Source organism: Triticum urartu, chromosome 5, assembly GCF_003073215.2.
Source record: "Triticum urartu cultivar G1812 chromosome 5, Tu2.1, whole genome shotgun sequence".
In the NCBI taxonomy this organism is placed as follows: domain Eukaryota; kingdom Viridiplantae; phylum Streptophyta; class Magnoliopsida; order Poales; family Poaceae; genus Triticum; species Triticum urartu.
The window spans coordinates 320,639,893-320,653,876 of NC_053026.1; the positions used below are offsets into that span (position 1 = coordinate 320,639,893).

General features: G+C 39.9%; 1 protein-coding gene across 2 annotated transcripts; it reads left to right on the forward strand.

The window, feature by feature from the left end:
• Positions 1–2,799: 2,799 nt before the first annotated feature.
• On the forward strand, positions 2,800–11,791 carry LOC125508813 (nuclear exosome regulator NRDE2-like). 2 transcript variants are annotated; one of them, XM_048673606.1, is made up of 13 exons: positions 2,800–3,367; positions 4,675–5,086; positions 5,300–5,635; positions 5,746–6,367; positions 6,461–6,635; positions 7,204–7,561; positions 8,056–8,166; positions 8,652–9,000; positions 9,809–10,028; positions 10,294–10,515; positions 10,912–11,286; positions 11,369–11,503; positions 11,580–11,791. In XM_048673606.1, the coding sequence occupies exons 1-11, from the start codon at positions 2,883–2,885 to the stop codon at positions 11,063–11,065; spliced, it is 3,444 nt and encodes a 1,147-aa protein (XP_048529563.1). In that variant the 5' UTR covers positions 2,800–2,882; the 3' UTR covers positions 11,066–11,286; positions 11,369–11,503; positions 11,580–11,791. The 2 variants fall into 2 exon arrangements, with proteins under 2 accessions (XP_048529563.1, XP_048529562.1); XM_048673605.1 differs by having other exon boundaries at positions 11,597–11,791.
• The last annotated feature ends 2,193 nt before the right edge of the window (positions 11,792–13,984 follow it).

Genomic DNA, 13,984 nt, shown 5'->3' on the forward strand with positions numbered 1-13,984 from the left:
ACGTTGGACTTTTTCTCTTATTATAAAATAATATCTCTTAGATTCCATGCTTGATTTATAGTGCATTAAAATGTGGCTCTCTTGCAGCTGTCAGAAGTCTACGGTCAGTCAAGTAATAGATACGAACCCTTGATTGAAGGAGAACTCTGTGCACTTCTGATAGCATCTGGACCGTAAATCTGTAGCAGGTCCTCAACATATCATTCCAAGGCATACATGTAGCAGGTCCTGAACATATCATCCAGACCATGTTTCACACGTCGTGTGCTTATGTAATTCGGTTTTTACAATACATCTTTTTTGATCAATAAGCATCTACATTGTTCTTGTAATCTAATTAAAGGCCAACTATTTCTCTGGCATATGGTGAATTGACCATGGAAGGATTTGTCTTGCTAAGCATAACTAATGTCGTTATTGAGTGTAAAACTCATATGCATGGTGCTACTAAAAATGTTATAATATAATACAGAAAAAACCAAAACTCCGAAGAGAATGGGCGCCTCACTTCTTCAATCCAAACCTAGACATGATCATCCTGTGTGATGCCACCTGTTCTCAGTCACCGTAAGCTATTAGCAACATTACACAGTACCAGGGCATGTATTTTAAGAAACATCAATTGGTGAGATTTGCCTTGTTACTTCATTGGATCTTCCAAGAAGGCAAGTGTGATCACTTTATTATTGTAATTATTGATCCTACTCAGTACAAAATATTCTAAGTGAACATTAGATGTTTGGTTGCTCAAGTACATGATGCATAAGCAAAAGATGACATGATGGGAACCAATAAACAGCATAGAAATATGAAGATCTCTCACAGGACTGACCTTTCTCTTTGTTGTTGCCTCATGTAACCCGTCCTTAGAGATTTTGCTATACAGGTTGGTCATACTAGGTGATTAACCGAGTCTATTGTTGTAAATAATTAAATATTCATTACCTCCATTACATAATTTTCCTTTGCTTGTATGATCAAACAGCGTTTCAGAACCAAGACTTCATGGACTGATCAGTATAAAATAAATTATGATTTACACATGTAGTTTGCTAGAGCTAGACGGAAGTATATGGATTGATTCACAAAGACTAGCACTGGCATTATAAGGTGAAAGAAACCAAGTGTGTTGTCTATATAACAAAATTCAGTTACATGCGTTCGATACTGAAGCTGAGAGAGTGCGTACAATGTTTGTCATAAACACAGTTTTGGTGACATTTCTACAGCCGGAAATTTCGGTCAACATTCAGAAAGAAGATAGAATATTTTTGGGATAACTGAGGATGCAATTCCAGAAATGATACTTCCAAATTTTTTCTTCCAAAATGAGCTTTTCAGTGCATCAAATCTATGGTTCCTCATGAACAACTCCACTATAAATAGAGAGGGAAAAGACTAAAAAAAAATCAGGATGCATGCATTATCCGTGACCTAAATCAGTTTTAAGAAGAATCATGGCTGCTCGTCCATACGTGGTGCTCCCACCGCGACCTTCTCGCGTGTGACGGGATACTCCAGTCCAGAGGGAGGCACCTGCACCTCGCCGGAGTGAGCTCTCTGGCCGCCGCCGCGTCTACTTGCGCCTAACAGGATCTTCCATGGCAGTCCACACCCTTGCCGGACTGGGACTACCATAGAGGCGCTTCCTCACGTCGGATCGGCCGGCCGAGCGACGACCCTACAGTAATTATGGCGCAAACTTTTTTAAGACGTAATATTACTTTACATGCAACCAAATCTTACCTCACATCCCTTCCCTCACCGTGGCGCAAGACCAATTGTAAAGACCATAAGTTTACCTCACTAACCTTCTGTTCTTGCCGTGGATGCAGACTGTTACGCTGGGTACATGGGCAGGCTAGGGGGAGAAATAACTATTCCTCACTCAGGGTGACGAATAGCGCAACCCTATATATATATATAACCAAAAACACTCTTCAAAAAACATTTGAAAAAAATATTGAACAAGTATTTGAAAAGAATGTTGAACAATTATTTGAAAGTTTATCATATATATAAAAATGTTGAAAAAGTATTTAAAAATTATTGAACGAGTATTTGAAAAATGTTAAAAAATTATTGGAAAAATGTTGAATAAGTATTTTTTTTAAATATGAACAAGTATTTCAAAAAATGTTGATCATGTACATAATTTTTTTGAAAATGTATTTGAAAAATGCTGACCAAGTATGTAAAAAATGTTGAAATAAGTATGAAAATGTTGATCAAGCATTGAAAAAAATGTTGAATGAGCGTTCGGACAATGTTGAATGTATACGCAAAGTGTTGATCACTTATTAAATTTTTTTTTTTGACATATATATAAATGTGGAGTGAAAACGAAAATAACATAAGGAAAGAAACAAGATGAAAAAAAATGAAAGAACGGAGAAGTAAAAAATTAAAGAATTGATAGAAAAGAAAACAAAAAAACCTGCTCAAATGGCCTCAAATAGGTCGCGTCACCTAGTATTAACAACCAATGGGACGTGACGGATTGGCTAGCAGCGTGCCTCGTCTCTCTGTAGATCAGGGATAGATCCCGGATCTCTGGTACTTGCGTTTCATGATCTCCTTTTATTTTACTTTAATGCGTGAACGAATGGGCCGGGCCAAATACTTAGAACCTTCAGCGACACTTCTCTACCGCCTCGCTTAAAGCGAGAAATAGTCACTGCGGAAAATAAGTCCTAACCCCTCTCTTACAAAATACAGTATGAATTGGGCCGACGATGAAAAGAAAAGAACTCTCAACTTCTCAAGGCCATGTTTGGTTGGCCCGACAATTCCCGACCCGACCGCGGGCTCCACCCCGTCAGCGGCCAGAACTTTCTTGCTCTCCATCGCCCAACACTAATCTCGATTCTCGCAACGCCGTCATGGAGCCATCGCCGGAGCGTTCGCCGCCGACCACCACCGCCACCGCCGCTGGAGGAGGACACGAGCCCTCCAACTCCTCCTCTCTCTTCCCCCTCTTCCCGCTCTCTGCCCCCACCGAGGTTTCCCAGTGTCTCCCGAACCCTAGCTTCTCCTTCGACGCCTCCTCCCTCAACATCCCACCCACTGCCTCCTCGTCCCTCCCGCCGCTGAGCCCCTCTTCGGACGAGGAGGAGGCGGCCCCGAAGCCCGCTCCCGCGAAGTACAACCTGCTGCCGTCCTCGCCGTCCGACGAGGAGAGGGGGTCGAGGCGGGACGACAGGAAGAGGAGGAAGCGGAGGAGGGAGCAGGAGCGGTATGAGGGGGCCGCCTCTTCGCGGAAGCCGGGGGTTCGTGCCTGGGCTGGGTCGGAGACCAAGCTGGTCAAGGATTACTACGTCGACGCCAAGGGCGACCAGGATAACTTGGCATTTGGATCAATCTACAGGTCAGTGTTTGCTTATGTTTATGCACGGATTGTTGCATAGCGAAGCTGTTGTGTTAAATTCATGCTTACGCCATACTGAAATATGCTGAACAGACTGTTTATGCTTTCACATGTGAAGTTATTGGTGTCAAAGCTACATTTCACCGATTCCATTGTTGCGGTGTTTGTTCTAGTAGGAAACGATTAGAGTGTCTTGTTCATTTATGCAATTGGATGCAGGTGTGGTAGATCACATGCCAAAGGCCTGTGTAAGAGGTTGTGTATAGTTGCTTATGTTTAGCGTCTTATCAAAGTTATTAGCACCAAGTTTGATTTCCTAGATGCATAAACTATATGGTTAAACTCGTGTATTGGTAATTTCCAGAGCGCTAACTACGCAGTCTGGAATTAAGTTGCAAAAAATCGTGAGGTGGAGTTAATGATACCAATGGACATGGACTGATAGTTTAAGCTTTAAACCCAGTGTAGATACTTATAGTTTCACATGTTTAATCCCGTGCTGACTTAGAAGCTGGGTTGGAACAATTTTATTTTTAGAATAATCAGATCAGTTTGTTAAACAGGAAATTCTTATATTCTGTCAGTTTTTTTATAACTAAAGCTCAACTCTCTGTTATTGTCTAGTTAGCCATTTATCTTCTGGGACTTGCTGCAAAGTTACTAATATCAGTCTGTTTCAAAACATTGTAGAATATATCTACGCGGTTACTGTGAAGATTTTTTTTTATCAACTGCAACATTATGTAGCTTAGTATTCTGTGGTGTCTTGTGATTGCCAGTTCAGTATTTTACTTGTGTACAATGTCAGAGAACAACATAGGCTTAGGCGGGCCTGTAGCTGCTATCCAAATGGTACACCCGACCCTTTGTTAGACGTTAGTTTAGTACTCCCTCCATCCGGAATTAGTTGACGCTCTAGATACATCCGTTTGAGCGTCAACTAATTCCGAACGGAGGAAGTATTTGTTTTCTGTTCTTTCAACAATTTCTTCTTCAAGTAGATGCGTCCAAACTTGGACTGCTACATCAAAATTAACGTATAAACAATATATGTGCCAATGGAAGCTTGCACAGGGGAGCAATTCGGCTGATATTGTCAATGGTAACAATGTAAACAATACATGGAATTAGTATATCATCAAGCTGGAAAAGTTAAATGTAGTCACTTTGTTCAGAATATCAATGCTTAATAACATGTTGAAGTTTTCCAGTTTTTACCTGCTGCAGAGACTTCATTCTGTAAGCCGAACTTATTCAGGTAACTGATTTTATTCTAATCAAGTCTAACACCACATGGTAATATGCAGAATGGACATTGCACGTTACAAGCCTCAAAACGCACTGGAGACACGTGGGCTTAATCGACGTTTCTATAATTATGGACATGCTTCATCGCAGATGGATCTAGATTCAGATTTGGATGGACTGGATAACAAAGTAAAAGTGGGAGGGCGTTACTTTTCAGCAAAACATGCTGTTTTAGAAAGAAACAAGGGTTTCAAGCACCTGAAAGTGTTGAAAAGTGATATGATTGCAATTCTCCCTGAAGATTTTATCCCTGTAGAGACATCATCCCTTCCTGTGAAAAGCACAACCGTGCAACAGGAGCTTGAGGAATCTTGGGAAGATGAAATACTTCGGAGGACAAAAGAATTCAATAAGATGACACGAGAATGTCCTCATGATGAAAAAATCTGGTTGGCCTTCGCTCAGTTTCAGGTATCACAGTTTTAGAAGAATATTTCTTTCACCAGGCTATCACATTGTGTAGTGCACAGTTGATTTTTTTTTACAGCATACAGTTAAGTCACAAACAGAATCTTAAGCTATGAAACTGTTGACTAGAGTTTTACTTCAGCTAACCTTTCCCCCTTCCACCTTATAGTTGTTAAGAAATCTAGTGAAGTGATTTCCTCTGCTTCTGCATTGCAGGACAAAGTTGCCAGTAGTCAGCCACAAAAAGCAGCACGTTTGCAAACAACTGAAAGAAAAATTAGTATATTGGAGAAGGCTGTGGAGCTCAATCCAGATAACGAGGAATTGTTGCTTTGCCTTCTGAAGTCATATGGTGAGAGGGATAGCTCTGAGAGTCTCTTTGGTAAATGGGAGAAAATACTTATGGAACACCCTGACAGTTGTAAGTTGTGGAAACAGTATCTACTTCTGTGCCAAGGGGAATTCTCCAGATTCAAAGTATCTGATACACGGAAGTCTTACTCATATGCAGTACAGGCTCTATCTGCAGCTTGCACAAAGCTATGTAGGCAGGTTTAGTGCCTCATTGAACATATTTCAGCATAACTGTTCTCCCTTCTCTCCCTCTCTTTGCATGAATTTGCTATAGTCATTAAAATGTTTTGTTCTGAAATTTTCCGCAGGATTGTGAAAATGCTGATCTCAAAGCACATCCTTCCTTAGTTCAGGTTGAACTTGGTTTAGTGGATATATTTGTGAATCTTTGCCGGTTTGAATGGCAAACAGGACATCGAGAATTAGCAACTGGGTTATTTCAAGCTCAAATTGAGTTTAGCCTATTCTCGCCTCCCCTTTCCCTGTCCTCAAGCAGTAAGCAAAGACTCTTTGAGCACTTCTGGAATAGTGGTGGTGCCAGAATTGGAGAAGATGGGGCTCTTGGATGGTCTACATGGTTAGCAAAGGATGAGGAGAGTCGACAAAACATGGTTATGCAAGAAAATCCTCAAGAGCCTGAAGGGGGAGGCTGGAGTGGTTGGTTTAATCCCTCTGTAGCAAATGCTGAAACGAATGATGTGTCTAACCAATCAATAGAAGAATTGGCTGCTGATGGAATTGATCCAGAAGACCCTGATACTGAGGACACACCTGCACAAGATGATGTTGAATCTTTACTAAAAAAGCTCGGCATTGATGTAGAGACTGAGTACAGTAGTGAAGTTAAGGATGCAAAAACATGGAATAGATGGTCCACAATGGAGCTGTCGAGGGAGAATGAACAATGGATGCCCCTTCGTGAAAATTCTGGTACTTCCCTTTCCCCCTTTGTTGGTAAGATTGAGAAGTGACTTTGAGATTTGTTTAGGTAACTCAATTCTAACACTGGGATGCAATTTCCAGGAGCAGGACCAAATCATTCTAATGATGCCTCATCTGGAGAAGTCAATGATCAGCTTTCCAGAGTAATCTTGTTTGAGGACGTAACTGAGTTTCTGTTCTCTTTATCGTCAGAAGAGGCTCGTTTTTCCTTGATATGCCAATTTATTGATTTCTATGGTGGCAAAATTTCTAGATGGTAAATTCTTGCACTTCTATCCTGTTAAGCTTTGGTCATCCTCCTCATGTGAACAGAACTAAATACTCCCTCTGATCCAAATTAATTGTCGCAGCTCTAGACTTTACTAGAGCGGCGACAATTAATTTGGACCAGTGGGAGTAGTATATTTTTATTGCCTTGTAACTTGTTTCAATTTTTGTTGCTCAGTGTGCAACTCCTTATAACTAAGCCTGACAAGAAAACTGGATAGTATAATTTGATCAAATCTGTTACCATATAATGGGAATTATGAGATTTATGGCTATACCTGCAGCTACCCAGCTGGGTTTCCTCATTATTTTGGTCATGTAGCACGTTAGTCTTTTAGTTTAATTCATCACGAACATTTCAGCATCCTAGAGTGGATTCTGAGTCGACAGCTGGGGGATTCGAAATTTATCCTGGTTATACAGAGCTTACACCAACTTGTTCGTCCTGAAAACCTACTGAGAAGTTGTGCACTGGGTTGCACGATGGAAAGTTGGTTGCGGTTATCCTAAATTCCAGGACTCATCCTTCAGTTTTAATCAATGTTCTTAAATTCCAGGACATCCAGCAACAGTTCAAGTTGGCTTGATAGAATTATGAGCCTTGAGATGATTTCAAATGATATTTCGGAAGATCTTATCGCCATATCTGACCTTGCAAACAAGACACAAAATTCAAGTCATTGTAGTTTGGAGTCTTTATTAGGAAGTATGCATGATCTTTCTCAAAGACCTGGCCTGGTGAAATTTCTGAAAAATGCAATATTGCTTTCCCTTGATATATTCCCTCGTAATCATATCTTGGAGGAAGCTGTCCTTGTTACCACCCAAATGTATACGGCACAAGAGAACACTTTGTCTACTCCAGCTAATGCATCGCGGGCTTTGGCCAAAAACCTGCTGAAGAAAGACAGACAGGTATGCTTTATCCTCTTTCCCTTTTCTTTGTTTTCACATTAATTTTTCGTGGGCCATAAAAGTTATAAGCAACTAGCTAGTTGTGCAATAAACCACACAGAAGTATGCTCATGTATTTCTAGCCAGTAGCCACCTAGTTCACACGATAGAGTTTTGCCGAGTGATATCACTCAGCGTAATCTGCATCAGTTAGCAAACTAAACACACCATGCAGTTATGGGACCAAAATTAAGCCAAGGCAATCCGTAAATATAGCAGAAGTCCTCAGTTCAATAGCGGTTACTCATATTTTGCATTAACCAAGTTGATGCTCCATCCATTATCTTGTTTTAAATGGTGTTCTTCTGAGAATTCTCCGTGTCTATGTTTCGTTTTTATGTATGAGTGCATTTTATTTAGCCTAAGTTACTTGTAACAGTTATCAGTCTTAATCATATGTAGCTTGGAGTATTGCGTATTGAAGAAATGTAAACCATGACCTTTCTTGTGGCCAGGATCTTCTGCTTTGTGGTATATATGGCCGAATTGAGGCTAGGCATGGGAACATTGACCAAGCAAGGAAGATATTTGACATGGCACTGTTATCTACAGAAGGAGCTACACAGGTATTATAGAACCGTAAAATAAATATATTTTATGGAAGCTTGTATATCCATTCATTCCAATCAGTATTAGTCGCTACTGGTATTGGTTGTATAATGCATAATGCTGCTGTTCTAGCATCTTTGGTGTGTGCATAAACATAGATCTGCCTCTCGAATGCATGCTACCATCTCCAGTCTAAATTCTAAAATAGATGCCTTTAGACATTGACATTATCTCCCATGTACAAGTTTGCCCAATATTTTTTCTAATTGTATGTTAGTCAGCAATTATATTAGAAAATAACGATTTGGAAATAAGTTATGACACAATCATCCTTATGCGATCATTTCCATGTGAAAATTTTAAATACTTATTTGTGGCCAAGCTTTTAGAGTTTTATTGCATGCGTTTCGTGATGACTTCTATTCTTTTAACGGATGTAGTAAGAAATAAGAGACCGGCTTTCTGTTTTTAAGGTTCTTCTGGTTGTTGCTGTTGTTGACAGGATCTCGTCAGGAAGGTTCCTATTCTTTATTTTTGGTATGCTGAGATGGAAATATCAATATCTACTTCTAGAAACAATTCTGACTCGGCACATCGTGCAATATACATTCTTTCCTGCTTGGGTAGCAATATCAAGTATTCTTCTTTTGGCGGTCCTATATCACGCCCGCTGGTATTAAGGGCTCGTCAAGGATTTAAAGAGCAGATTAGAAGCCTGCGGTCTGCATTTGCAAGTGGTTGTTTGAAAGAAGAATCAGTTGCTCTGATTTGCTGTGCTTCCTTGTTCGAGAGTATGACTTCTGGTTATTCTTCTGGTCTTGAAGTGATAGAGGAGGCCTGTCCATTTTCAGGTTCTTCATCCTCTCTTTTTTGTTCTGGATCTATATGGATGATATCGTTTCAAACCATTATGTTTTTCTGCTCCTGTGTGAAGTGGCTTTACTTTATCATTCTATCATTTTACAAAATGGCAATTATTCTTGTTATTCTTTTCCTTGCCACCTCTATTTGTCAATGTCAGTTACTGTTGGTCGAAACTGCTGCTGAAGCAACAACTTAATAACTGCCACCTTGGTCCTATGTCATGCACACTAATTTCTATTCCTTCTACTGATGTATATTGGCTATCCTCCCTTGTTAACTATTGAGTATTCGCAACGAAATATGCACTTAACTTTAGGGTTCTGTTAGTGCAATTTCACTTTTGTTATCAATTGTTATTTACTACTCCCTCCGATCCGTATCTAGACAAATCTAAGACAAGTAATATGGATCGGAGGGAGTACTAAATTATAGTAGATGTATTTGTCTAAGCTATAAGATATTTTATTTATTCATTTATCTTGCATAAACAAATTATACTGTTGTTATACCTGATGTAACAGCCTATTTTTGACTGCTCTCAAGGGTCAAGATGGATGGATCCTTTTGACTGTTCTCAAGGGTCTTTTTCAGTTTTCACTAGAAGTTAAAATCACCTTGTTGTATTTTACTGTTGAACTTACCTTTATGTTTAACCTCTTCATTTGTTGTCCTGCTGTTATTTTGAATCGGATAAAGTCTTAAATATTTTTCTGCATGCTTATAATTATAATTATTTTTTTGTCAAATTTGCATTCAACAAAGCATTCTCTTATTATGTGAACTTGATTTTTTCAGAGAGCCATACCTTGGAATTTGAAGAGTTGTGGATGTATTACATCAAACTGCTTCAGAAGAATCTGAACCAGTTGAGTCTCTCAAGGGTTTGGCCGAGCATATTGAAAGGAGTACAAACATATCCGTACAATCCAAAATCATATGCATCCATGTTAACTCTGAGCTGTCTTTACAGTGTTCCCAACAATCTGCGTCTTACACTTGACAAATGCAGTCAAAGGTAAGGGTGCTTTGTTTCCATGAAAACACTCTGTGTTGTATATCTAGTATAGTGTGATATGAATATAACTTCTAAAGGATATGCCCGTCTAGTTCTCCTTTAATGTGGATCCTCTTGTCATATTTTTTTGTCTGCACTCATATATGGTGTTTAAAGATGGAAATAATATAAACAAGCTTTTATTGTCTTCATGCAATTTTGTTGCGTGCATGTATGACTGTAGATGGCCGTGCTGCTTTCTATTGACTGATTATTTTTTCAACAGGGACCCTTCCATAGTTGCCTTGCTGTTCGCTTTGTCCTTTGAATGGAGTAAAGCAGGATCTTACAATAGAATCCACAGTCTGTTTGAGAGAGCTCTAGCTGATGATAAGTTGCAGAAGTCTGTTCTGTTGTGGCGCTGTTATCTAGCTTATGAGGCAGAGATAGCCTGTAATACTTCTGCGGCACGACGTGTGTTCTTCAGAGCTATACATGCTTGCCCATGGTACGCGAGTCACATAAACATGGATATCAGAGCTTAATTCTGTCATTTTACTTATTGCAATCCACTCAATCACTTGTATGTTAATATGTAAGAATAATGAGCATGTATTCTAAATAAAGTGCATCTAAGAGAAGCAGTGTTTCCAAGTTTGGTTGGTGATGTCACAAAATTTTAGTTTATGAAATATTAGCAGCTTCTGCTTTCTTTTCTTTGCTTTCTCATGTGAATACGTAAGTGGTTTTTATTCCATGTGTATTTTCTCATATTTATCTTAGCAGCCACTATTTAAACTGTATATTTTATTATTATTACCTCTTGGGCTTAGAATTTTGGTGGTTTAATTTTGTTGTTATGGATGATTGTGTTTGGCATCTCAGATCTAACACTCTTTCGCAGGTCTAAACGATTATGGCTTGATGGGTTCCAAAAATTGAGCTCAGTTCTGACTATGAAAGAGTTATCAGATCTCCAGGAAGTTATGCATGGCAAGGAATTGTTCATTCGCACTGATATCTATGAGATACTGTTACAAGATGAAGATGACATATGATCAGATGTGTATTCAAAATTCCAAATCTGTCCCTGATGGCAATCATTTGAGCTGGTAGTTTCCAAGATCACAGCCGTCAACCAAATTCAGTTCTACAGCCGTCATAATACACATCCAATGAGATCTGGATGCATCTTATAAACGGCTACGTCTTTGGATTGTCAATATTGCTGATTTTAACTGCCCCTTACTTTCTGTTCCTTCCAAGACATTTTTGCCAGGTTTGTTGCCACTTAGTTCTCCCATTTGATCCTTGGTTATTGTAATTACACAATAGCTTCACTAGGCTATTTTAAACCACAGGACATAATCAATCTGAAAATGTCTTATGGCAACTGCTGAAGGCAATTACAAAGCACAGTGAATACAAATTTGGTGTTCAGATTGTTTTGCAAGAATGGAGCAACAAAAATGCAAAATTACTGCAACCTCAGTCAAGTGAGTCATGTGTTTTGCAGGGGGCATGGTTTCCTGTTTTTTCTTTGCCCAGCTACATTTTACTTTTTTCTCATAGTTTTGGTGGTGAATCAGGTTAAGCGGGCCTCATGAGGTATCCCAGGATCTTGGCTGTCGAAAGAAAATCTTAGTTTGCCGAAGACCTGGTTTCTCTACAAATTTGTAAAATCACTCGCTTGTAACATCACTAGTTTTGCGCTAACCTGAACCGGTCATTGTGTTCTTCGCGCAACTGATGAAATAATAGAATGTCACTCCATATTACAATGATTGAACTGATCCACTTAATTAGACCTTTAGAGACAAAGAAAAAGGAATTAAAAGGAAAAGGAAAAGCCGTGGCTAGACGACGAGTGTGCGCTACCTCGTGAGTCGTGACTGTTAACCGGGCTGTTTCAGTAAGTGAATGTGTGCTGTGACTTCAAAAAAAAGTAGGAATATGTGCTGCGACTTCATGGGGTTGTTGCATGCAATGAGTTGTATGCACCACACCATGTGGTACCGCTGTTTCACCTGTACATATACGGTAGCCAGGTATAGTACTATTTGCTGGTCCCGGTTGGCCCCAATTTGAAGTGATACTGGAAGTTCAGTTCAGTGCGCAGGGTTGTTGGCTTATTACTACTCACCTGTGCCTGCACAGTTCAATCATGCTCGTCAGAGCGTAGGTGTCGACCAAAGGTTGCAGGATTCTACAAACTCAAATTCATGTCAGGTTGGTGCTCGGCAGTCGGCACAAGCTGATGCACTCCCCAGATGCCAAATCGTGAGCTTCTGAGGGTGGAAGCTCCAATCACGTCGACCACCAATGCCGAGAGGTAAGCTCATGGAAAAAAAATGAATAAAAAGGACAAGGAGAAGCCATGGTTAGGCGACGTGTGTGCGTTCCTTCACGACTGTTAATTGGGTTCCTAATTCGGACTAGTAGAATGCCCGTGCGTTGCTACGGGCAAAAGCCGAATACCCATGCGTTGCCACGGAATAATAAAAATATGGACACATTGATCAAATTATTCTTCTAATTTAGAAATATGGGTTAAGCATGGTTACATCAAGTTTTCATTATGCAACGACAAATATAAATTCTCTTCCACTTTTTTTCCTTCTCTGCAATCTTCCTATCTCCTTAAGCAGCCAAATTGCTCGCCACCCGAGAACTTATAACTGGATATATATCATCCATTTATAAATAGTATTAGTATTCTCACTGTAAATACTCTTATATTTCTTTATAGAGGGAGTATCACTCAACTTCATGCATCCATGTGTCACTATTACATGATACACAAAGATTGACAGTCAGTATTACAAGGTACGCAATGATTGACAGTCACTATTACAAGGTATGCAAAGATTGACAAATTCATAAGCCTCTTATTTCAGCAATAATAGCATAATTGATGCAACCTTCAATAATAAGCTCATTGTATATAGGAAATGTTCCGTTTATCTTGAATCAAGATTTTCAATAATAAGTTGGATAAGCTAATGTTTTCAAAGCTGGGGGATTTGTATACAATTAGTATCTTTATTACCAACTCAATCGTCATGGACGTGGTCATGGCAGCAGGCGTCGAGGTCTTCACGGCACCACTGCTCTCCTTCTGTGTCTCCACCAAGTTCAAAGACGGTGCGACAACGACTAACCTATCACCGGTATTTAGGTCTGTCAGCTTCACGCTGGCCACGATGGCCAACTTCGCCCCGGGCTTTGACTTCTTCAGCTGCGTGATGGCGGTTGCCGCGCTCTCCCTCGAAAACAACGTGATGGCCACGGTCGCCCCTGTCCTGCCCGCCGGCTTGGTCGCCATCGCAGGCATCACCTTCCCGTCTAGCCCGCGCTCACCAACCGTCTCTCCCACGACCCGCTCCACAACTACTCGGCTCGTGCTTCCATGAAAATGCAATATATTTCATATTCACCAAGAAGCAACAGAAGTTAGATCACTAATTAAATCCTAGTATGATGAACCATTTATGCTGAAATAGCTACAGAGCAACTCTCATAGATTAAAGTTAAATCTAGCAATATGGTACACTTGGCACCGGAGTAAACCCCAGATTAAACAATGTACTATGACTTCAGAAGAATATACATTAATTTGCCATATTGTAGGGAAAACAAGTCTAGAGCACAAAGTAGAGAGAAACACCTGTAACATACGTGCAGGATATAACATGACCTGAATGTAACAAAATATAGTTGTATTTTCTAATGGAACAAAATATGTATCTGGGCATGGTACTCAAGATGTTTTTTTTGCCTCACATTATTATTTTTGTTGGAGAAGAAGTTACATTTGTTATGTACTAAAAGGCACCAGGTAGCATATCAGGTCATCAGATAATCTTCTGGACTGAGTTTCTACTTCCTACTGCTTTACTGATTTCTTATAGTTGCTAGAAAAATGAGATGTGTCAAACAGAAGATTCCTTCCGCCGGCCAGTGACATGCCACCGATG

Coding starts and splice junctions, on each gene's coding strand:
- LOC125508813 (XM_048673606.1), top strand. CDS start 2,883: ATGGAGCCATCGCCGGAGCGTTCGCCGCCGACCACCACCGCCACCGCC. Junction 6,636..7,203: donor GGTGGCAAAATTTCTAGATG/GTAAATTCTTGC, acceptor CTTAAATTCCAG/GACATCCAGCAACAGTTCAA. Junction 9,001..9,808: donor GGAGGCCTGTCCATTTTCAG/GTTCTTCATCCT, acceptor TGATTTTTTCAG/AGAGCCATACCTTGGAATTT.